Below are 26,189 nucleotides of genomic sequence, written 5' to 3'. Positions count from 1 at the left end.
TGATGAGAAGAGATAGAAGGTGGTATGACCGGAGAGCAAAGGAGAGGAATTTTTGTAAAAGGGTGGAAGTGGCAGTGTTGACCCCGCCTCATGGTTTTATGGTGTGTGGGGAGAGGGAAAATGAGAAGCCTTCTTGCAGAGGGCTACAAGAGGAGTCCTGGAGGACGGTCAAGTTTCAGTAAAGGCAACGAAGTAACCTGAGTACTCTCTGAAGAAGCAGAGGGTATAGAAGAGTTTGTTGACAAAGGAATGGGATTCTAGAGGGTACAGTGGAAAGGGCTGCCAGGAGGACTGTGGGAAGGTGAGTGAAAGGGAGGTGTTGAAGAGGCTCCAAAGAGTATAAGGATGAGTCTGACAGTAAGTCAGACAACCAGAGGGGCTGTCAATTGGGTGGTTCCCAAGATGGAAAGACAAATTGTAGACAGGGTCATAATGGAACTTGGGGGAAAATCGTTTTGGTATCTGACACTAAGATTTGACGTGGAGGAAGAATGTGGGAAAGAACAATGATTCTAAACCAAAGCTGGCAGCTGGCTCCTGTGACCCGAGGAAGACTTGAAGTCCAGGTCAGGACGGAAGGATGCAGTGCTAGTTACCTCTTATACTTGCCTTCACTGGCAGAGCTGGGACTTCCTAATGACCAGGCAAGAACGTTTTCTCACTCCAGGCTACTGATGGTAATGGTGAGCCACTGAAAGATTTTAGTTGTTTGTATGTATGTTTGTTTAACAAGGTCGATGGTAACATGGTGGCATTTAAAACGACCACTCAGGCTGCTGGTGTAGAGGATGGATTGGAGAGTGGAGGCAGCAGGGAGATCCATTAGGAGGCTGTTGCAAGAAGTGGAGGCCGGGCAAGAAGTGAAGAGGCCTGAACCAGGGTGAGAGCAGTGGAGGCGAGAGGAAGGGAAGGGTAGGGTATGTTAAGGAGATGTTATTACCACAGACTGATGGGATGTAGGGCACTAAGGAGTGCATATGGTAGAGGACAATGCCCAGGCTTCTGGCCTCATTTCCTCTTATAGTCAGCCGTCCAGATTGTGCGTCTCTCCTGTGGCTTGCGTGAGGATGAAGCGATATAACGGAAAAGAAAGTGCTTTGGAACTGGCAAAATTCTGGTACCCACCATCATCTACATCGTTATCAAAGCTCTCTGATCAGCCTAATAAGTTCAAGGCATGAGAATTAAGATCAATCGTGATAGTCACCCAGATATTGGGAAGGGCAGGTCCCCCCAAATACCTCGGATTTCCAGCACCTGCCAGCAGTAGGGGGCCGGGGCGGGGCGAACACGGACTCAGCCCCTGGGCGGGGCGTGGGTGGGGCCTGGACGCGGCTGTAGCGGAGCTGAGCTACAGCCGGAGCTTAAGCCCTACATCGCCGCTGTGGGGACCAGACCCAACCCGCACGGACCCGCAGCGCTCTGCTCCGCACCGGATCCCGCCGTCCCGCTGCGCTGTCGGGGAGCGAGCCGCTCTCCGCACTCGGAGTGCCAGGTAAGGGGCGCGGCCCCGGCGACCGGCCCGGGAGGATCAGGGACCACTCCACAGCGCCAGGCGCTGGGGACAGTGAGCGGGCGTTGGGTAGAAGCGCAGGGCAGTGTAGGGGACACCGAGAAGGGGCTGGCCGAGGCCGATAAGGAGGGGGCACCGCGGCAGTGAAGGGGCGCGTAGTCTGGGGAGGGGGCGCTGAGAGGGGGTCTACCGGGACCGTGAGGGCCGCAAGAGGAGCTCCGAGGGCAGGGGGCAGCCGGAGTGCAGGAGCAAGAAAGAAGGCGCCCGGGCTGGGAGAAATGGTGAGTGACAACTGAGGCGCAGTGGCCGGGAAACGGGGGGCGTTGGGGGCGGGGAGACGTAACGAGGAAGCTGAGAGGGGCAGTGTGGACAGAGGGTACCCAGCAACCGAGGGGAGGTGGAGGGGGTGCTAAAGCCAGAGGATTGAGGAGAGCGAGGGCAAGGGGAAGCGTGGAGGTGAGGAGCTAAGGTGACGTGATTGGCCGGCGGGGGTCGTTCAGAGCTGGACAGAAGTGAAGTGAGGAGGGGAAGGGGCGCTCGGCAACAGGGGTGTTGCTGGTCGAGGACAGAGGATGTGAATGTGGAGAGGTGGAAGCAAAAAGGATGCGCAGGGAGAGAGCCTCGCTGGGTACAGGCAAGGCAGGGTACCTGAGTGGGGGGCGAGCGCTGGGGCTTGGAGGTGGGAAGCTTGGAAGAATGGGAGGGTGGGACCTCGTGTGGGTCTACGGGGACTGCAGAGGAAGGGGCGGGAAACGGGTGGAGGGAGAGGGCAGTGGCCCTGGATATGGGCAGTGGGCACCTGAATTCTGGCTAGAGGTGGGGGTTGGAGAAGCACTGGAGTAGAGCAGGGGTCTGGTGGCTGAGAGTGGAGTAACTGTCAGGGAACTTTGAGAGTTAGGGTGGTGGGTGTGTGGATGAAGCTGGGGAGGAGGCCAGGTGTGGGCTGTGGTATGAGAGTGGAAAGATGATGGGGGCGCAGAGGAGTCTAGGGGCACCCAGGCCCTAGCTGGGTCTTAGATCCTCAGAAGGCTGAGGAGGAAGCACAGGCTTTGGATCCTCTTACACTGCCACCTGGGATCAGAGACAAGAAGAGACTTGTGGACAGAAAATTCATCCACAGGCTGACGCTGTTGTGGAGTCCAAGTGTGGGAAGAGACTTTAGGGAGGGCAGGGCAGCAGCTTCTGGAAGCTAATAGATATGTGCAGTGCAGTGGGAGACAGAGCTCTTATTCCCAACCTCTCAGCATCCAGATGGTAAGGAGGATAGTAAAAGGAGTCAGATGTGTGTGCGCACAGGTGGATGCCCACCTGTTCCGTGCCTATAAAGGGTGCAAGTACCTGAAAAGCTCTGCCTATTGTAATGGGAAGCCCTGGTGCTGTGTTAACCAGAGGAGAGACATTTTGCTGGAGGATGATGGGTCAGGGAAGACTTCCTAGTCATGAAGGATTTAGCTAGCAGTGGAGGAGTTTGTTCCTATCAGAGGAAAGAGTACGAGAGAAGGCAAAAATCTAAAATGATCTCCAGTACAAGAAATAAATGAAGGATTAATTTCTTAAGGATTATGACATGCAGGGAGGCATCAGCAGACTATAGAGGAAGTTTAAAAAGGTTTCCCCTCTAAGCTCAAACTCTTTACAGTCCCTTTTCATCAGTACAGCAGAGGGCCGGGTGCATAGCACATGCTCAGTGAATGCTGATTGAATGAATAATTGAACTGTGGTTGTACTACTGCCTCAATTTCATCATCTACCCTCAAGAATTGTTATGGATAAAATATGAAAATGTGGGTGAAAAGAAATTTCAGCAACTGTAAAGTACTGTACAAAAGAGAAAGGCCACTGATGTTATTATGCAGGTGTGCCTATATTCTGTTAGTGGTCACCCATGGTTCTCTTTCCAGTCTAGAGAAAGAAGGAAGTGAACATTTATCAAGCATCTATTGTCTGCAAGATAGAATGCATCGAAAATACCTGGTAGAGGGCCTGACATTTAGTAGGTACTCAGTAAATAGAAGATATTATGATACTGTTTCTGTGACTCCAAGAGAACTGGGGAAACAGTGAGGAGGTGGGCTAGGGTGGGCTGCTGGTAATGGGTTGGCAGTGGGGAACGTCTAAGGAAAGACTGAATTAGAAGTTACTAGAATATGGCTTTAGGGAGGAAGTTGCATATACTGTGTTTCCCTGAAAATAAGACCTTGTCGGATAATCAGCTCTAATGTGTCTTTTGGAGCAAAAATTAATATAAGACCCGGTATTATATTATATTATATTATATTATATTATATTATATTATATTATATCACCCAGTCTTATAGTAAAATAAGACTGGGTCTTATATTAATGTTTGCTCCAAAAGATGCATTAGAGCTGATTGTCTGGCTAGGTCTTATTTTTGGGGAAACACAGTAGTAGGGTGAAGTCCACATATGCCTAACTCCTGCCTTATCCTCACTGATAAATGTTCCCGATAGGAAGATGGAATTACATTTATTGAGCACCTGCTATATGTCATATACTATCTAGATGCTTTACCAACATTGACTACAATCTTCCCCATAATGCTTGTTTTACAAACAAGGAAACTGTGTCTTAGTCATGTAAAATTTCTTGCCAAGGTCTCACAGCTAATAAATGGTAGACCTGGAAATTAGAATCAAACAAATTTAATTTGTTTGATTTGCAACCCCAAGCTATTTCCAGTACCCAGGATGACCTGGTAGAACAAAACATGAAGCACACAGACAAAAATAAAAAAAGTTTAAGGGGTTTATAAAGCACTCTCCGTATACTGGTGTTAATTCTTACAACAGTTTGCCAGTCACTTTATTAACTCATTTTATAGATGAGGAAACTGACGCCCAAGGTGTGATCTACCTAAGGTTACACAGCTGCTGAGCAAGCCAGGGCTCAACCCAGGTCTCTCTGACTCAGTGTTGTGCTTTTTCCTTCAAAAGAAAAGTCAATCCACTCACTTCTTCACTGCATGTATTAATTGAGTTGATCTCTTCTTGCTGGATTTTAGGTCTCTCTCCTCCCCTTTCCCCCTCTTTCCTGGCTGAATTTGCCTTCTTTCTTAGGTGCTTATTTCTGCTGGCCATCAGACTGAAAGTGTTATTTGTTTTTCACACGAACCCTTGGCGGAGCCATTTCCTTCTTTTCCCGAGGCTGGGACCAGAGATGACTTCCCAGATGGTCCCTAGACCTTCATCTGTATTGCTCATCATGGAGACAGTGAGCTATCTGACTCTATCGTTTTTGTAACGATCACAAAAGAGAGGGAAGGTCTGACTGATGCTTATCTTGCAAGTGTGGTTCTGCCTGCACCACTGTGCAGTGACCTGTCTGCTCAGATTTGCTTTGGGCAGCTGCCTGCTGGGTTGCTTTTTACCTCTCTCCCAAATGTCTGTGTAGCCCCTGCCCGCCTCTTGAGAAGATCCACTTGGAAGCTTCCATCTGAAGGTGTCTTCCAACTGAACTTCTCGGCCCTCTACCTCTCCCTATTCTCACACCACCTCCTGGGAAAGCTAGGCTGTGTGCACACAAACATAGTATAGTATGGCAGGTACCAAAGAGATGCTCAGGGCTCTGGGAATGCTTTACTCACCCTAAAATTCTTGCAGTTTTTGTTTTCCTTAAGCCCAGTCCAATCTGAGAGTCATTAGATAATATAAGTTCTGGTCATGACACTCCAAATGACTTGCTGTGTGACTTTGGACAAATCACTTCTCTTTGTGGAGCCTCAATTTTTGACCTGTAAAATGAAGGCGAGTGGATCAGGCCAGGAATTGAAACGATTTTTTGCTCTTGCCTCACTCCCCACTCTCACACCTGCGGCAGACATAGCTAATAAAAGCAGGCATTTTCCCCACTGATTCTACCCAAGGCCGCATGTATTTTTCTCCACACAGTGTACATACGAAGCACACTAATATACATTCTCTTATTGAAAATTTACAGAAGCCTCATAGATGAGGACACTGAGGCTCTGAGTTTAAGTGACTTGCCCAAGTTCATACATTGAGTTACTGGGAAAGCTGGGAGCCAGCCTTTTTGCTATGATTAAAGCTGCCACTCCAAAATCCATTCTAATTCCAGAAGTCTAAGAGTGTAAACAGCTGCATCAGAAAAATGAAGACCAATTATATCACATTTACACTGATAATCTGGCACATAGTAAATGCTCAATAAATGTGTATTGAAAGGAGTAACATGCCTTAAGGATTTACTATAGGTCTAGTGTTGACAGGTTGTAAGGATGGATACAACTCAGCTTATTCCAGAAGGGGAGGCAAACAGTTAATTATAAACCAAGCTCAAATAATAGAGCCCAGATCAGGGAGAGTGCAGTTGAACAAGCCTGGACTGCAGAAGCAAATTAAAAAGGCCAGTGAAATAATATTTATTGAGTACCTCCCATGGGCCAGGAAACCATGCCAGATTATTTACATATGATAACTGCTCATTCTATCTGTACCACAGCTCTGTGAATGAAGTAGGTGGCATTTTCTCTATTTCAATGTAAAAACGCTGTGGCTTAAAGAGGCAATATGACTTGCCCAAGAATTCAGCTGAGGAATAGAGCAGGGGTTTTGAACTTTCCCATAACACTGCATGGTACTAGGTCTAGTCTCAGTTGTTAGCTGTGAGGCTTGGGCAAATCCTCTTACTGTCTGGCCCTCATTAGCCTTCTTGATCAAATGGGAATGATAATTTCTGTCCTTCCAATTTTATCTTCCAGGTGTATTTAGAAGATAAAATAAGATAAAGGACATGAAATTGAGGTAACGCTCAAATCTGTGTTTCAGTAAAGCTACTCTTTGACCAATAGTTCCATTTGTAGACTCTCTCCTAAGGAAATAAATAGGAAAGTGAATAAATATTTATATCAAGAAATGGTCACTGTGTTTTAATTTATAATAAGTAAGAAAAGAAAAATAATGTATAAAAAGAATTGGTCATATGACACGTAGGATGGATATGTTCTACAGGCAGGCTGGACTATAATGTAGTCAACTGAAATGATATTTATGAAGATTTTAAAAGTCTTAGTAAAATATTTATGATCTAATGTTAAGTGTAAGGGAGCAGGATACGAAACTAATGAAAGTATGATCTTAGCTATTAAAATACACATAGAAGATTTAGACTAGACTGTATAATACTTATTTATATAGAGATTAAAAGTATAAGCAGACCTCTATGCTTATATATGCAAGACTATCTCTGAAGAATACATAAATTGGTAACATGTTTGCCTCTGGGAAGAGGAACCAGAGATTGGGAGTCAGGGGTGGGAGCAAGACTTACTTTTCACTGTAAACCTTTAGGTTCCCTATTACTTATTTTTATGCTAAAAATTAAGAAAATGAAAACTGCAGATGGTGATAAAGTAGTACTTACAAATGGTAAAAGTTTGTTTTAGCTATTTTCAATGTGTGTATTACCTTCTAAGTTAACAAATAATAAGATATAATTTTAAAAAGATGGCATTTTATTGCATGAAAAAATAAGGGAGGAAATACACTTAAAATGTTAACAATGGTAGTTTCTGAATGGATGGGATGTCTGGTAATTAATTTTTTTCTTTTTTACACTCTTGTGTTTTTTTGGTAACTGTTAATAATGAATATATACTTTCAAAGTAGAAATTGTGTCTTGTAAACAAACAAAAATAACCAATAGCAGAGCAGAAGATGGTGTGAGGTCATTGTGGTTGTTTTGCTTGTTTTAGGTCGAAAAAAAGCATAGTTCCATTGAATTGCCAATTCTTTTTTTTTTTTTTTAATCTTTTTTTTAATTAGGGAATATTGGGAACAGTGTGTCTCTCCAGGGCCCATCAGCTCCAAGTCATTCTCCTTCAATCTAGTTGTGGAGGGCGCAGCTCAGCTCCAAGTCCAGTTGCCGTTTTCAATCTTTAGTTGCAGGGGGCACAGTCCACCATCCCATGTGCGAATTGAACCAGCAACCTTGTTGTTGAGAGCTTGTGCTCTAACCACCTGGACCATCCGGCCACCCCTTGGGCAGCTCAGCAGCAGCTCTTTGTGTTCAATCTAGTTGTGGAGGGCACAGCTCACTGGCCCACGTGGGACTCGAACCTGCAACTCTGTTGTTCAAAGCTCGCGCTCTAACCAACTGAGCCATCTAGCTGTCCGAATTGCCAATTCTTGAAACAGGCTCTGCATCTTGTACCGTGAAAAACTGAAAAGTTAGGGTTATGAAATAGTTAAAGCATCTTCCCCTCCCATCTCACTTTCTCCTTCCATGTAAATGTTATGCCTCAGTCTCCAAGGGTCCAGGGCATGTCCCACACCCACTTAGTGAGCCCTGTCATGGGGCAGATTGATACAGGGAGCCGGGGGTCTCAGATAAAGGCCTGAGAGCTGGGAAGAAAGAGAAGGAAGAACACAGGCCCCCAGGTGGCATATTTAAGGAGGTATTATTAAAGGGCTGCTAACAATCCCACAATAACCTCTGACCAATCCTACATTTATCAGCTCCTTATCTATACAGCTCAGCAGTAAGGCCCACAGAGCTAAATCCATTAGTCTCGCTCTCTTTTCCTTTGGGGAAAAAAGCTGGAATTCCTAAAGACAGTGATGCCCTGGACGTTATCTCATGTTGGGGCTGTCCTCCCACCCTCCTCTGACGCTCACCCAGCCCATCTGAGTATCCAGTGCTGAACACAAGAAGGGATTGCAGGTGGAGAAGCAGAGGAGCTGTGGCTGGTAAGATGTAAAAGAAGCAATTAAAGACTCAAATAAGACTATGGGACCATGTGCTAGATTATGGGGTTCAGATCCAAAGTGTTCTAGAAAAGGAGAGGCTAGTGACAAGTCTGAGCGGGCCGGGGTCTCAGGGAAGGCCTGGCATGTAATAAATACTTGCTGAATGAATGAATGAGTGAGTGAATGAACAAATAGATAAAGGATTTAGGCTTTGAAGGATTTGGAATAATAATGACTTACGTTCACACTTGTGTGGGATTTACCAGTCTATTAAGGTCTTACTCATTTTTAACTAACTTGAGTCCTGTAACAGCCCTGTGAGAAAAGCCGGGCAGAATTGTTCTTGCCGTTTCCCAGCTGGTGAGATGGGGCCCCAGAGTGATGCGTGACTCTTACTAATTCAGCACACATTTACTGAGTGCCAGTTCTGGGCTAAGACTCGTGCTAGAAGCTAGAGGTGCAGAAAGAAGTGCATTAAATTCCAGATGCTTGATCTCAAGAAGGGAGGAGTAAGCAGTTCTGAAATGATACGAGTGCTGTTTGTGTGCTCTGGGAACACAGGGGCAGGACTTCATTTGGGTGTACAAGGATGAATAGGAGTTTACTAGGAGGAGCGTGTTGTAGGCAGAAGGAAAGAATACTCGTACATGTCTAAAGGGACAAAAGCAAGAAATGACATGTCACATTTGGAGTAACGTGTATAAATTGGTATGAAAGTAGCAGACGTTGGTAGGGAGAAGACTCAGGGAAGATAAAGTTTAGCAAGTTGATTCTTTGGTTAGTTGGTTCTTTGTCAAGTTGAAAAGATGGGCTTGATTTTTAGAGCTGTGGGGAGCCATGAAGGTTTTTGAAACAGGGAAATGCTAGCCCTGCACTGGGCATTTACTGGAATGTTAATGTGTTTGTTCTTTTTGCTTTTTTTTTTGGTTTTAAACTCAGCTTAGGAGCTGCTTCCTACAGGAGACTCTTTGACCACCATGCCTCCAGGTTGGGTTAGATGCTTCTTGTGGGCTTCCTCAGCCAAAGCTTCCCTCTGTCTTATCACTTATCTACTGCTTTGTTACTCTGCATTTTATACTCTAATTTGTGGCTATTCAGAGGTCAGACACCATGTCTGATTTGAACTTGTATTCCCCATGCCCAGCACAGGGTTTGACGGAGAGCAAGGTGCTCAGTCAATATTTGCTGAAGGAATGAATGGGAGGAACTGGGTTCCACCCCAATCCTGAGACAACATTGGGGCAGGTGCAGTGATGGAGTGATTCTGAGTAGTATGTGTTTCCTCAGTGATGCTGGGTAGGAAATGAGTATGTGAATGGTGGAGTGACCATTAAATGGTTGGTGACTCAGGGTGACACTGGAAGTGTGTTCCTGAATGACCACAGGTCTCTCCTTCAGATGGCTTCCGTGACTGATGGTAAAGCTGGAGTCAAAGATGCCTCCGACCAGAATTTTGACTACATGTTCAAACTGCTCATCATCGGCAACAGTAGTGTTGGCAAAACCTCCTTCCTCTTCCGCTATGCCGATGACACCTTCACCCCTGCCTTCGTCAGCACTGTGGGCATTGACTTCAAGGTGAAGACAGTCTACCGCCATGAAAAGCGAGTGAAGCTACAGATCTGGGTGAGTCCTGGTCATCTCGGGCAGGATTGTCCTGAGATGTGCCTAGTCTGCTAATACAAGGGCTGGGAGGTGGGCTAGTTTGGAACTTCTGGTCTGATGGCATCAGGCCTCAGTGCTATTACTGGCCTGGTCCCTGGACTGCCCCTTGCTGGTTTTATGCTCTCCTGTGGGGGCTCAGTTGCTTCTGCTGCTTAACTTCCAAGGGGCTTTATCCTGGCCTATGTGAAGGAGTGACTGAGAATCTGGGCCACTGACTAGTCTTGGAGCCTTGATTATATTATTTAACATTTTTGGGCCACCGTTTCCTCACTATTATAGGTTTATAATAGCATCTATATCATAGGGCTGTGGGGTGCTTAGCATAGTTCCTGGAACGTAGTGAATGCACGATAATTGTTGGCTACTGTATCCATAAGTTATCATTGCATAACAAATCACTTCAAAACTTGATGGCTTAAAACAACAATAATAATTCATTAGCACACAGTTTCTGTGGCTCAAACATTTGGGAGTGGCTTAGTTTCTGGCTTGTGGCCTTTTATGAGGTTGTAGCCAATGTCAGCTTGGGTTGCAGTCATCTGAAGGCTTGAGTGGGGCTGGAGCAGCCCCTTCCAAGGTGACTCAGTACTGGCTGTTACTGGCTGTAGCAGGAGGCCTTGGTTCCTTCCCATGTGGCTCTCTCCACAGAACTGCTGAAGTGTCTTCATGGCATGGCAGCTGGCTTCCCCCATGGGGAGAGATCCAAGAAACCAAAGAAGTGGCAATGTCTCTTATTCTTAGCCTTAGAGTATTCTATTGGTCACTGATTCAGTGTAGGAGGAAACAACACAAGGTTATGAATCTTGGGAGGTGATGATCATTGAGGACCATTTTGGAAGCTAGCCACCATAGCTACTATTTTGGTATTTACCAGTTGTACTGATAAAACATATACATATTTGAGATAATACAGCAACACGGAGATCATATGCTTTTTAATAATGAATTGACACTGAGATTGGAAATTTTGAAAATTTGTGATTTAAAGTATTCAAAACATGTATTATTTATTATCTGTCCATTCAACTTGTTAAATGTATGTTACTACATCATGCATATATCTTATTGGTATAGTCTATATACAGTACTTTTCTTTTTACAAATTATTTCTACATATTAGTATGATTTCACAATTAACCCCATGAGTAAGATATTACTTTAAAACACTCCTATTTTACAGAAGAAAAAAATCCAGACTCGGAGAGTAATTAACTTGCTCAAATAGGTTGACCACACAGCTATAAAGTGGATTCCAGCTCAGATCTTCTGATTCTAGATTATGTTCTCTTTTCTCTACACTGTAGAACAGCACATTAGGCCTTATTGAGCCCGTATTTCCATGTATGATAATGTTAAGTATTAATTTACATAGAGATAAAAATTCATGTGGTTCCTTTAATGTCTATTAAAAGCATTGAGGAATCCTAAATCATTAGAAATGTGAGAAGCTATACCACTTAGTACACTGGTTCTAGAAGTGTGATCTCTAGATTGACAGCACCTAGGAATTTGGTAGAAATGCAAATTCTCAGGCCCCTCCTCAAACCCACTGAATCTGAAACTCTGGGGTATGGCCCAACAATTGGTGTTATAACAAGTCTTACAGGTGGTTTTGAGGCAGGCTAAAATGGAGGAACCACTGATCTAGTGTAATGACTTCAAGGTGAGAATCAATAACCATTTATTAAGTACCTATCATGTGCCCAGTGCTTCCACGTATGTTACCTGACATCTGCCTTGCAGCCAATGCACAGAGTAAGGTGAAAGCACAGGGTATTTGGGGCATGGTGAGCAATACAGCTTAACTGGACAAAGGCTGTGAAAGAGCAGGGAGGAGGTGCTCAGAGGGAAATTTTCTGGAGAGGCTAAGAGGTGGCAGCTTGGGGGTCAGGAAGACCTTGCACAACAATACAGAAGGTTCTTGCTGTGGGCCAGAGGGTACACATAGTTGATGATTCCTTGGAAGCTGAATAAACTATTAGATGCCATTTTTTATCTGTGAAGATAAAATGAATGTTTACTAATATTTACTATATGGATGGACACAGATGTCTTCATTTGATCTCCATATCAGATGGTCACAGATCCTACATGTGAAAAATCTTCAGGTTGGAAGAGACATTCTGCCCTGCTAAAGGGTTGGCAGTGTGGCTCCCTCGCTCCTACATTAATTTTCAGCCCATTGTGAGCTTTTCCAGTTTTCCTATGTCTGGTTAAGTGGATTTATTGATTTACCATCTAATTTTAACTAAATGAACCCTCACAATGGATATGTAATTTTAAAATAGTCCTGCAAAGAAGCCTCTGATTAAAGACTATACTAATTATAGTTAGCAAAAGTGAGTACAGAAAATGGCTGAACTGATATTTCTCTGACTCCATAGCACAAGTTCATTGTCAGCCATGTTTTGAGATAAAATCAATGATGATCTAATTAGATCTGACACAGTCAATCACATTGCTTTTGCTAGAAAAAAATATTAGCAAAGGGGTTTTTTGTACGTGTGTGCGCATACGTGCTTTTCTGTACCAAAAAAGTTTTCTGTACTGTTCATACACTAAACTGTAGACATTTAAACATTATTCACGTCACTTTATGTATTTTAACATCTTTTGTGCACAGAAGTAGATATATATGTATATATAATCTAAGTAAATATACAAATATTGTGGGTGCTCTGCCTACATTTTTCATACTTAACAGGGGTATAAATTTAGATACCACTGCCAAAGGTATTGGGGAGTCATAGAAGGGTTTTAACAAGGTTAGATTTGCATTTTAGAAAAATCTGTGGTTTCAGTTGGAAAGTAGATGGAGTGAGGCAAAGAAACCAGTGGTTTGGGTAAGTTAAAATGGCCCAAGCTAAGTGTATTATTGAGCTGCTTGGGCTGCCATAACAAAATACAGAGTAGTTGGCTTAAACAGCAGACATTTATTTTCTCATAGTTCTGAAAACTGGAAGTCCACGATCAAGGTGGCAGCAGGGTTGATGTCTGGCAAGAGCACTTTCTTTGGGGTGTAGACCACTGTCTTCTTGCTGTGTGCTCCCCTGGCCTTTCCTTGGTGCATACACATGGAGAACGAGTGAGCGAGCTCTCTGGTGTCTCTTCTTATAAGGACACTAATTCTATCAGATGAGGGCCCCACCCTTACTACCTCAATTAACCTTAATGACTCCCTTAGAGTCCCTATCACCAAATAAAGCCACACTGGGGGTTAGCTTCAATATATGACTTTTGGGACACAAACATTCAGTACATAACACTAAGACAATGACAAAATGACATAAGGGATGGAAATGAGGAGAGAGAGTTGAGACAGACTTAGGACTAGAATTTACAAAATTTGATGATCAAGAAATTGCATGGAGAAAGGGGAGGAACATGTATCTACTCATGTATATTTACTTCTGGAAACAAAAGTTCTGTGATTTTATTTTTTAAAGCTGTGTGAGCTTTGGTAAGTCACTTCACTTCTACGAATAGATAAAACCCTTAACTGTAAAAGCCTCACAGATTTGTTGGGGCGGGGGTGCTACATGTGATAACAGAGTATTATGCCTGGCACATTTTAGGAATGCAATAAACGTTAGGTTCCTTCCTTTCTCTGTTCTTGATTCACATGCAAAGGGTGACTGGGCCTCCCAAGAAACCCACCTGTGGTTGCAAGAGTGCTGGAACAGCCCCCAGGGACTCACTAGCACAGTATGAAATGTTCAATTAATTTTCTCCAGCCCATTTGATCGGTCCCAGGGGATTTCAGAATGCCATTGTCAGGGTGGAAGGTGGAGAGGGAAGAAGAGAAGGCTATGAGCATCGCTGAGCAGTACCACACACAAAAGGAGTTTCTGTCATCTCTGGGGGATGTTGGATGATGAGAACATTGGTGGTGCCTTGTTCCCTGGGGTCCCTCACCACATAGATCCCTAAGAGCCCCTTTGGTTTGCTGGGAAGTTAATTATTGTGGATCAGAAAAGAAGATCTTCCTGGGGAGGTGGGGGTAGGGGAGAAGTCTCATTAATAGAGAATGAGAACATGCACAGGTGTGAAGGGAGGGAGATTTGGAAGCTCCACAGCAACAAACCTGACTAGAGGCCACTTACTGCTAGGTGCTGGTTGCCAGGCAACCCCTGGAGACCTGTGGGAAGAGAAGACTGGTAGTTGGCCTTTTACTACGTGCACATGAAGCCCATTGCAGGGACTATTGGGTCTCATGCTGGTTAAGGGAAGAATCTAGGGATCTAGGGGTCTGTGGGAGGACTGAGCTGATCTAGGACTTTGGAGTCCTGGCTTCCAGGCCTGGCTCTGCCCTGCAGCCGTCGTGTGTGACCCCTCTCCTCCATGGGCCTAACTATCAAATGCAGAAAATAACTTGCTCTTCTTGCCTCATGGGTTTTTGTGATGATTACACTAGGGAATGGAAAGGAAAGCCCAAGGAGAACTGTGAAGCCTTGAGTAGATCGGAAGGACTATGGATATTGTCAGCCATGTGAATTCATCTTGTGTGTGCTTTAAATCATTCTTTCTGTCTTTCATACCTTCTCTCTGACCCAAGGAGGTAGTTATCCCCTTAAAGAATGAGTTGTTGAGGCCAGAGATGTCAAGTTACTTATGCAGAGCCAAACAGGAAACTTCATCTTTCATTCATTCAATATACATTTATCTGGTACTCAATTGATATCAGGCATTGTGCTAGCTGTGGGGTAACACACTTCCTGCTGTCAGGGAGTGTATAGTCTAGTTGGGGAGATAAGTCACTAAATATATGAATAAAAAATACCTAATTTCATCTGTGGTAAGGGAGCTGAAGAAAAGGAATAGACTTGTTTCCAACCCAAGCACTGGGACTCAGAGCTCAGGAATCATTGAACTGTGACTTCGGTCTCATCCCTGGGCTTACAGCTGGGGTTCACGCTCACCTCTATTCACAATTGAAACAGCTTGCTTAGCTGATAACCTTCACCACGCCAGCTCACCCCAGGCCTGTCCCCGTGAAGGCATGTGGTAGCAGAGGCCTCCATCATGGAAAGACAGAATCTCCTCCTTCCTACTCCCACCAGTGAGGCTTTTTTGGTGACCTGCATGTTGAGAAGCCTTGAAGGAAACTAGTGTCTCGGGTCTGGGGTTGCTGGTGGAAAGACTAGGAAACAGGCTGGCTGGCCTGTCCGCTTTTTTCTATTGAGGGCTCAAGAACTCTGTGTTTTGTGGAGGATTTATAGAACACTGTCTTTACTCCTGGGCCTTCCTGGCCTCACTGGAAGCCTTCCTCCTTCCTCTTTCTTTCTCTTCAACTCCCTGCTCTGAAGCCCTCAGTCACTACCATGCTTCTGTGTACCTCCATTGTTCTATTTGTTTCGCTGTGTTGGTGATCATTTTAAAAAGATAATGTGTATAAGCTTCACCATGGTGCCTGGCACAGAGTAAACATGTCATTTTCATTAAGATTCTAGAGAGATCAAGAAATGATACTCCTTTTCTTCCCCACCTCAGTTTGGAATCAATTGAGAGAGAAATGCAGGAGCCTGAGAGATGGGGAGTAATACGACAGCTTTATCACTGATAAAAGCTATGAGGAAGCACCTGGCCCAAGTCTTCAGGGCAGTGGATCTTGCAAATATTTCACTTTGGTGTCAGAGAGACATACCAACCGAATCACAGGCTGATATGGGTCACTAGCTGCAATTAACCAATTCAGCATGCACCAAGGTCAAAGTCTATGTGACCCAGACTTACCCATTCTTAAGGCCTCAAGCATCCTACCTAGGTATGTAGTAGAAGTCTCCATCTCTATAGTCAGTCTTCTTTATGGAGGGGGAAAGAAGGGACCCTCCTCTAACAACTCGTTTTATAATTAAAGAGATAGAGAGAAGTAAGCATTAGCTCCAAAGGGAAGTTGGGCGATGTGATGAAAGCTGGGAAAAATAGGAGAAGGAATCTTAAGAGATTTCCTGGGAATCTGGAATTGGACAGTGATGAGAAGACTCCCTATGTAACCAGGAGCTGAGAAGAACAAGACCAGGTGAGATGGGGTTGTTGGGCAGTCAGCTAGGTTCACCCACTAGCCAATTCCCTTATTCCTACACAGCAGCCTTGACGAAATTTTAGGTCGCCACGTGGCTTTTGAGTCACTTGTAAATATTAAAAGAAGTAATGAATGTTAAATCTGGGAATGTCAAAGACCTATATTTTAGGGGCAGTGATATAAGAGTACAATAAAATGTCATGAAGCTTAGGAATGTGGGAAAGATAATTATACCAGAAACCTAGACTAAGAAGAATTGTGGCTCTTGAGCAGTCATTTAACAAATATTTACTATGCAGATATTGAAGATATTAACATGGATTAATATGAATATGACACATTCTCTGCTCTCCAGGAACTAGTGACACTGAACTTACCTCTAACTCCAAAAGTGGAATCAAATGAGTAGCATAGTTCCCTTGTTCTGGTTAAGGATAACAAAGTAGGACATGAAAGAGATTGCCTTTCCCCTGGACGTTAAGAATTTATAATAATGGATTATTATGTGAGATTGGGCAGCTGTCTGATGGGCACCTGTATTAGTTCCCTATTGCTGTTCTTACAAATCACCACAAATTTAATGGCTTAACACATTGCGTACGGATCACAAGAATCTTCACGAGGGATTTAAACCCCGCCGTACGCAACATGTTATTAAAAACAACAACATATTTTTTATCTTACAGTTCTAGATGTCAGAAGTGCAGCATGGGTCTCACTGGGCTAAAATCAGGGTGTGGGCAGGTCTGCGTTCCTTCTGGTGGCTCTAGGAGAGAATCTGTTAACTTGCCTTTTCCAGCTTCTAGAGGCCTCCTGCATTCCTTTTTTGGGGGTCCCTTCTCCCATCTTAAAAGCCAGAAGTATAACATCTTCCAGCCTCTCTCTCCGACTGCTTGCCTTTCTCGTATAAGAAACCTTGTGATTACCTTGGGCTCCCAGGAATAATCCAGGATAATCTTCCCATCTCAAAACCTTAGTTTAATCACATTTGCAAAGTCCCTTTTGCTATGCAAGGTAACATGGTCACAAATTCCGAGGATTAAGATGTAGATATCTTTGGAGGGCCATTATTCTGACTACCACAGCTTCTATTAATAATACAGAAAAAGCTAATATAAATTCTCCCTATCCTTCAAAGCTCTAACTCGAGTTTCCTCTCCTCTGGTTATAGCCCTCTCTGCTCACTGCCTGAAACAGGTACTGTGTGTGTTTCAGCTTTACACTGCCTGCTGAGAATACCTGGCACCTTGGTAGGTGCTAACAAGCCTATGAATTTAGAGCGCATCACAGAGGCTGAGGTCCACAGAGCGATCCAGACTTTACTACAGGCCCACTGAGGTCTCCTCATACATTCCAGTGCTTCTGCTACCTGAACATAAGCTAAGTCTCTCTACACAGAAAAGGCTGGCGGCTGAACAGGGACACTGGGGCTCTGACAGGTCCCTATGTCTCCAGAAATACAGAGACAGTTCTTGAATACAACATCCCATACTCAGCTCTTATGATAATCAGAATTGATTTTTCTAGGCAGCAAGTTTCCTGGTGTGGCTGCAGAGACATGTTGACACTTTCATCTCTCCAAAGTCTATAGAAGCCAGCTGCGGGAGGAGGTTTAATCTGATCTCTAAAATGACAACAAAGGCTGTAGGAAGTCTAATCAGAATTGCAGGCATAGTCTGCTTCTGTAATTTGCAAATGAGTTAACCAGCAATCCTCGTTGGCTATTCAAGGGGCCTCCATTCTTTGGGGCCACCAACCCCTTTCCAAATTGATCTGGGCAAAAAGGAAATAACCTACAAGCCGTTTGCAGATTTATTAATTCAATAAACATGTCATGTACCTATTATGTGCCAGGCACTGTCATAACAGGGCAAATAAACAGCTCTAATACAATATAAATGACATAATCAAGGGATGAAGAAAGTGTTGTAGGAACACAGAGAAAGTAGCTGCTACTACCCGTGCCTGGGAAAGTTATTTTAGGTTTCACAAAGGAGAGGACATTTGAGCTGGGTCTTGACAAACGAGTACGAGTTTTCCAGGTTAATGTTGGGGAAGATCTTTACATGCAGGAAAAAAAAGACATTTGCAAAAGCACGATTGCTTTGAAGGACCCATTAAGTGCCTGGCTGTGGAAGGCTGTGCAGCGATGGTGAGAGTCAGCGGGACTCAGAGCGATGACATGTACACAAATATAGGTGATGCTACAGACATGAATGATGCCGTGAGAGAGGTACAGGAAGTTTTAAGGGAGTTCAGAGAGGAAGTGCTTCCTCTCAGCTTGAAAGCTCAGGGAGGGCTCCTTAGAGGAGGTGGCCTTATGGTGATGAGCGTTGTGTGTAGCAGGTAGTACCAGCCTCGGAGGCAGGGCTGTCTGTGGCATTCACCTAGCGCTGTGGTCCAGGTTGACCTCCGGTTTTGACTCAGCAGCAGTGTGCTGCCATCCCCTGCAATGATTTACTTGTTCAGGAAGCAGCGTGGCGTGTGGTTAGGAGCCAGTCCTGTGCCCCAAACCCATTTCTGCCCCTGTCACCTTGTTCAAGGTCCGTTACCTCCTTGTGCTTCACTTTCTTCTTTCTAAAATAAGGATAATTTTAGTAACAAGCACATAGTGTTGTTGAGGGAATAAGATACGATAATGCTTAGCCTAGTGCCTGGTACATAGTAAAGGATCACTAATTGGTGACCTTTATGATTCTTGACTCTGTTACTCTCAAGGGTTGATTTGTGGCAACAAGGGGTCTGGATATGATCTGAGCTAGACTTGGCATCCTTTATAAGAGTTGATGCACACCCACCCGAATTCTTTCTCTGAGTCCTAAGCTGAGTCTGCAATGATTGGTGGCTGACCCCTTTGGCAGAGCCCCGCCTTGGTGGCAGATGCAATTTAGCTGGGGAGATAAAACAATTTAGAAAACCATAAAGAACTAAAATATGTGGTGCTGCGTGAATGCAGTGGGAATTTAAAAGAAAGAGTTCAGTATGGGATAGAGTGGATAAGAAAGGCCTCTGGGAGGGAGGCAGGGGGTGCATTACAAGATGGAGAAGGGGGAGGGCATAATAGAGACATTCTAAGCCAGGGGGTCAACACGAGCTGATGTGGGGGGCAGACATTAAGGGAGGGGGTGAGCTGTAGGGTGCTTTGTGTACTGTTCTTCCTGTGAGATGCCTGCACTCCTCCAACTTCCCCAGTCACAGCTCCTGCCTCTGCCCCGCATACCATGTGCTGTAGCCATTCTGGCCACACCAAACTTTTATGTATTTGTTTATTTATTCATTCATTCAGCAATATTTTCACTGTACGTACCAAGCATTGTTCTAGGTGCTACAGATACAGCAGTGAAAGTAACAGACAAAATCCCCTGTCCCATATTCCCCTAGCCTGGCAATAAACAAGTAAAATATACCGTGTGTTCTGTGATGATAAGTGCTCTGCAGAAAACTATAGCAGGAAAAGGATGATTGGAAGTGAGGGGTGTTTATAAATCTAATCAGGGTGGTCAAGGTAAACTTCAGTGAGCAGGGGACTTTTGAGTAAAACCTTGAAGGAGTTGTGGAATATATGGAGGAAGAGTATCCGAGGCAGAAGGAACAGCAACTGCAGAAGCCCTGAGGCCGGCGTTTGCCTGGAACAGTCCGGTAAGAGTCGGAGGCCAGTGCAGCTGCAGTGGGGGGAGAGCTGTCAGAGGTGAGGCTAGAGAGTTAGTGGGGGTGCCAGATCGTGGAAGGCCTTGGAGGCCTTTGTAAAGGCTTTGGTTTTGGTTTCCTTTTTAAAGACAGCTTTATTGAGGTACAACTGATATAGAGAAAAACCGTACATATTTAATGTATATAACTTGATGAATTTGGACACATGCAAACACCTGTGAAACCATCACTATAATTAAGATAATAAATATATTCATCACCTTCAAAAGTTTAATTGTGTCTCCTTTGCCTTGCCCCCTTTTTTGGTGGTAAGAACACCTAACATGAGAAGTACCCTTTTAACAACTTTTCAAGTGCACAACACAGTATGGTTCACTGTAGGCATCGTGTTGTACAGCAGAGCTCTAGAACTTATTCCTCTTGCATAATCGAGACGTTATACCAACTGAACAACTCCCCATTTGCTCCTCCCCTCAGCCCCTGGAAACGATATTTGATTCTCTGCTTCTATGAGTTGGACGATTTTCAATATCTCATATAAATAGAAACACTGCCCCCTGATTGGTTTCTTTCATTTGCCATCGTGTCCTCCAGGTTCATCCTTATTTTTGCAAATGGCAGGATTTTTTTTCCTTTGAAGGCTAAATAGTATTCCATTGTATGTATATATCACATTTTCTTTATTCATTCACCTATCTGTGGACATTTGGGTTGTTTCCGTATCTTAGCTATTATGAATAATGCTGCAATGAACATGGGGGTGCAGATACCTCTTTGAGATCCAGATTTCAATTCTTTTGGCTACACACCCAGAAGAGGGATTGCTGGATCATATGGCAATTCTATCAAAGGACTTGGATAGACATTTCTCCAAGAACATATATAAATGGCCAGCAGGTACAGGCCTCAAAGGATACATTTCAAGATCCCCAGTGGATGCCCAATAGTACCAAACCCTATATGCATTGTTTTTTCCCTATACATACATACCTATGATAAAATGTAACTTATAAATTAGGTATAGTAAGAGTTAACAACAACAATAAGAAAATAGAGCAATTATAACAATATACTATAATAAAAGTTATGTGAATGTGGGCTCTCTCTCTCTTTTTCTCTCTCTCTCTCATAACCGATCTGATAACCAAGACAGCTACTCAGTGACTAACAGGTGGGCTAGTGTATACAGCGTGGATACGCTGGACAAAGGAGGCTTCATATCCCAGGTGGGAGACAAAGGGATTGCGGGAGATATTATCATGCTACTCAAGATGGCACGTAATTTAAAACATAAATTGTTTATTTCTGGAATTTTCCATTTATTTTGGATTGACCTCAGGTAAGTGAACACAGGGAAGGCAAAACTGCAGCTAAGGGAGGACTACTGTGTATGAAAAGAAATGCTCAGCATCACTAATCATCAAGGAAATACAAACCAAAACCATGAGATATCACTTCACACCTGTTAGGATGGCTATTATCAAGAAAAAAAGATACTAAATGTTGGTGAGGATGTGGAGAAATTGGAACCCTTGTACATTTTGGATGGGAATGTAAAATGGTGCAGCCACTATGAAAAAGAGTACGGAGGTTCCTCAAAAAAGTTAAAAAAGACTTCGGGTTTTACTCAGAATGAGATGGGAGGGTTTTGAGCAGTGTAATTACATCATCTGACTTATATCTTTTAGTACTTTATTTTTAGATAATTTTAGATTTATAGGAACTTTGCAGTGATAGTACAGCGTTCCCACATACCCTTTACCCAGTTTCCTAATATTAAAATCTTACATAACCATGGTACATTTGTCAAAACTAAGAAATTACAATTGGTCCGCTATTATTAACTGAGCTATAGACTTCATTAGTTTTTGAACTAATGTCCTTTTACTACTCCAGAATCCAATCCATGTTGCATGTAATAACAATTAAAAAATTCAGATATTATTCTTATATCATAAAATTCACCTTTTTAAAGTATACAGTTCAGTGATCAGTGATTTTTAGTATTCACAAAATTGTACAACCATCACTACTAATTTCAGAATATTTTAGAGACTTACATTTTAATATTTAACAGGAGGGCTCTGAGGCAGGATTATGCCTATTTCAAGAATAAATGATAAACAGGCCAAGGGCAGGGCAGAAGCAGGGAAAATCAGTTAGAACGTGTAATAATCCAGACGGGGATGATGGTGCCTTGAAGTAGGGTGGTGGTCCTGGTGGGAGTGTAAGTGCTTGGATTCTGTGCATACGTTGAAAATATTGCTGGCAGGATTTGCTGATGAATTAGATGTGGGCAGAGAAGGAAGGGGAGGAGTCGAGGATGACGCTGAGGGTTTGGGCTGAGCTACTGGATGGTTGAAGATGCCTCTGAGAGACAGGGAAGTCTGTAGGGAGAGCAGGATTTGGAGAGACAACTGGGGACTGAGTTTGGCTATATTAAGTTTGATGACCTGTTAGATGACCAAGGAGAGCTATAGAATAGGCTGCTAGATAAATGAGCCTGCAGTTCAGGGCAGAGGTCCTGACTGGAGGTATAAATTAGTGAGTCATCAGTACAGAGGTGGTATTTAAAAGTAAGAAATTAAAATTGGTACATTATTATTAACTGAACTATAGACTTTAGCCAGTCAAATAAGATCAACAAAGGAGGGAGTGAAGATAGAAGAACAGTTCTAAGGACCGAGCCCAGAACATGGCAACACGAAGATGTTGGGAAGATAAGGAAGAATCAGCAAAGGACACTGAAGAGGGAAAAAGAGTGGTGCCTTTGAAGGCAAATAGAGATAAGAGTTTTACACAGGAAGGAGAGATCAACTGAGTCAAATGCTACTGCCAGGTAACGAATATGAGGTCTGAGCGCTGACCACTGGATTTAGCATCATGGAGTCGCTGGTTACCTGTACGAGCTGTTTCAGTGGAGTAGTGGGGATGAACGCCTATTAAGAGTGGGAGAAGAGAAATTGGAGACACCAAGTATAGTGGCACTTTCAAGGAGTTTTGCTTTTCGGGAAAGGAGACAAATGGGTGGTAGCTGAAGGTGAAGGGGGAAGGAGATCAGAAGAGGGTTTTGTTTTTTAAGATGGGAGAAGGAGCAGCATGTTTGTGCACTGGCAGAACAATCCAATAGAGATCAACAAACCAAGCAACCAGCAAAGAAACAAAACCACAAAACCCATGCTGTGGGGGGAGGAGGAGAATTGCTGGGACAGTATCCTTGAGTTGGTGACAGGGGACGGGGTCACAAGCAGAGGGCAGGTCCTTGCTAGGAGCACAGACGGTGCATCCACATTCCTGGGGGAGAGAGCAGAGGGTGCGGCTAGGGGCGACGTGCTGGGGGGACTTCTCCTGGGTACAATTTTCTGATGAAGTGGGAATCAAGGTCAGCAGCTCAGAGTGAGGATGTAGGGGGAAGTGGGAGGAGAATGTCATCTAGGAAGGTGGGAGAGTGAATAGACTAGGAAAATGTAATTTGATTGCTGATGAGCATTGAGGTTCCACTTGAAATTAGTGATCAGACATTTAAATTCATGAATTCGCGAATGTGAAGCATGGCTGTGTGTTTTTCTCCCATCATGTTTTGCTCTGTGGATACAGTCATAGAAGAGGCAGAGAGTTGGCCTTAATGAGTGCTGTTTTGTTGAGTGAGTGGGACAAAGCAGAAGAGGGCACGGGAGTCAGGAGTGTGTGCAGGGAAACCACCGTCATGACTGACCACAGAATTCAAGCTGGGCAGAGAGCGAGGTGAGCACACGAGGGGGAAAGGGCAGTGAAAAGATGGTAAGGGTTGAAGACTGTCGAAGTTGGGAATCTAGGAGTGAGCTGGAAAGATCATTGTGACCTGAGAGTGGGAGCCTTATACTCACTATTGGTGTTGTCAAGGTGTCGAGTGTGATTGTGAGAATGAGTGGCTGACGTAGGGTTAGAAATCAACATCCACTGGAGGAAAGCAGTTCGAGGGAATGAGAGTCCCAGATGTAGGAAGGCTCATCTGTGTGGACATTGATTCACCAACAATTATGGAGAGGGTCACCGTGAATCAGGTGTTCCCTGGTCGGTAGAGGGGTCCATGGGTGGCAGAATCATGATGTGAGATTCAAAACTGGAGGTGTTTTGTTTTTTAAAGGAGGGAAGGAGAATGATCTAGAAGCAGGGGCGAGAAGCAGCCTGTATCCCACTTTCTGGCCCAGTGATTCAAAGGTGGTGAGAGACGAAGCAGCCATCAATTTGGAGGCTTTAGGGGAAGCCATGTCCTCAGGGAGAGCCACGGTTCACTTACAGTGAGGAGGTGAAGAAAACATCCAGAAGAGAGGAGGTTGAGGAAAAAGATTTTTTATTATTATTATTTTTTTATGCCTGACTGAGTTTCAGAAGGAGCTTTCAGTGGGGAGAGGAGGAGATAAGCTTAGAAGAGATGATGTGCAGACTGTGGGCATCAGAGTCCAGGGATCAGGGATGGCCCGGGAGACTTGGGCTTCTTGCCATGTCTGACATCAATAGAGGGATCAAATATGCAACAAAACAAACGATAACACAGAGAGATGGCCCCAAGATGTGGGGGGCCTGGGAGGAGGGCTTTGCTTCCTCTTGATCTCTACTTTTAGAGGCCCAGAGACTGATGGAAGTGCCATTCTTACTCTGAATGCCTGGTGTCCCTCTTGATTTTACATAACAGCAATTATGTGGTAACCACAATTTATGTAAAATATCTTTGCCTGTAAAATGGGGCTGATAATACCTCCCGCAGGGTTGGTGTGAGCTGACAGTGGCACTGCTGAATACCAGCACTGTGCTCAGTGCTTTTATCAACTCATTTCATCCTCACAACAATCCTGTGAACTAGGTGTTATTATCCCTATTTTACAGATAAGTAAACTGAGGTCCAGAGAGGTTGGGTCATTTCTCCAAGTTCACCCAAATAGTAAGGGGTAGAGTCTGGATCTGAACTGAGATCTATCTGACTTCAAAACCCGTGTATGCCGCGGGCCCTCTACTTCTCCCTTTCTTGTTATATCGTCACATAGGTAAGGACTTAGGTGCTTAGAAAGTACTCAACAGATGGTAAAAATGTTGTTGAGTTAAGCAACTATATATTGTGCCGGTGCTTTACACCCATTTTTGTTTGTTTGTTTTTTGTAATCATCACAACTATTCTGTACAGAACAGATGAGGAAACTAAGACTCAGAAGCTAAGGAACTTGGTGGAATCTTACCAAGATCAGTAAAATTGCAAAGCTGGAATTCAAAATTAGGGCTGTCTGCCGCCACAACTGCCTTCCCCACTCTTTCCACTGCCCTGTGATACCCCAGGGATGTCCAGGATCTGACAGTCAATGTCACAGCTAATACTTGGAGGTTCCATGTGAACACTCTCAGAAGGTGATGGGTTATCTGTTGCTAACTATGTCCTGTTTGCTTTCCAGCTCCCCTCTCTTTCTACCAGCCCTCTTCTCTGTCCACCCCACTACAACTTCACAGGTGATTCTGAGGGACATTTAAGGTTGTGCAACACTGATATGTAGGTATGTAATTAAGTGACTTGGTGCTTAATGTAGAGGTCTGTAAGGAGCTGCTGCACGTTCTGGCACAGTGTGAAAGGAGGGGTGGGGCTGGATTAGTTCAGCTGTGGTATGAGCAGTGTGACAAGTAACAGTGTCTCTGAACCTGTTTCTTCAGCTGTAAAACAGGAATAATATTTATGGCTACTTCTTTGTAATGCAGTAAAGATTAAATGAGACAATATAAGGAAAGGACCTAGCATGATGCCTATAACATATTAGGTGCTCAATAAATTCGCTTAAAGTTATGCAGTGAGTGGTAGAGGCAGATAGGTTCCTGAGTGCTCTTTGTACCATACTTTTGTGACCAATCTTGGTTACAACCACTTAAGAGTGTGAACCTTGGGGTTGACAGGGTAGAGAAAGTAGATGTGAGTTGTGGCCCTTTTACTCCCATTTTCAGTGCCTGGAGAGAGCAGCAGTGCTCTGCCCCGATGGTGCCCAGTTGCCTTCGAACGTGGGAGATTCTTCTAGCTGACTTGGATCCTGTCTGATATGTTGGTAGGGGTAGGGGTGGAAGTAACGGAGGCCATTCAACCGAGGATGAATAATTCCTTCCTTCTGCAAACCCTCCCTTCCCCGACACCATTGCCCCATACTTTGGGTTGCCAGGTGACAGCTGGAAACTCTTGTCCTCTCTGTACTCCTGTGCTTCTCACCTCCCTCTGTGAAGTCTGTCAACTTTGTGCTAACGACGCAAAGACTCTGAGCTCAGGCCCAGGGCTGGAGGTGGAATACAGAGGAGATGGATGGGTGATCAAGTCCAAGGGGATGTCTGTGTTCCCTCTCCTGAGCACCCCATCACTACCCCCAGCTCAGAACTGAGCATCCTCCTTTATTCCTCTCAGCTCTGGTCCTACTCATCCCATTGTTCATAAGAACTATCAATTCTAGCTCCCACATTTCTCTTCGATGCATCTCCTCATCAGTTCTGTTCCGTAAACATTTACCCAGGGCAACTGTGAGCCTGGCTTTCCCTTCTGCCCCTTTTCTACCGTGTTTCCCCCAAAATAAGACCGGGTCTTATATTAATATTTGCTCCAAAAGACACATTA

The 26,189-nt window shown here is 44.2% G+C and overlaps 1 protein-coding gene across 1 annotated transcript in view; it reads left to right on the top strand.

Moving 5' to 3' along the window:
- The first annotated feature begins 1,322 nt into the window (after positions 1-1,322).
- RAB3B (RAB3B, member RAS oncogene family) overlaps positions 1,323-26,189 on the top strand; it is a 56,706-nt gene continuing 31,839 nt past the window's right edge. Inside the window, exons 1-2 of the mRNA XM_019742890.3 lie at positions 1,323-1,495; positions 9,640-9,867. Coding sequence (XP_019598449.3) covers positions 9,640-9,867 — 228 coding nt within the window. The 5' untranslated portion in view covers positions 1,323-1,495. The remainder of the gene's footprint in view (positions 1,496-9,639; positions 9,868-26,189) is intronic.

Source organism: Rhinolophus sinicus, chromosome 14 (genome assembly GCF_057876585.1).
Source record: "Rhinolophus sinicus isolate RSI-liver-muscle chromosome 14, RSI-T2T, whole genome shotgun sequence".
Taxonomy (NCBI): Eukaryota; Metazoa; Chordata; class Mammalia; order Chiroptera; family Rhinolophidae; genus Rhinolophus; species Rhinolophus sinicus.
The sequence above is the reverse complement of the archived record's forward strand: the minus strand, read 5'-3'. Positions and strand labels throughout refer to the sequence as shown.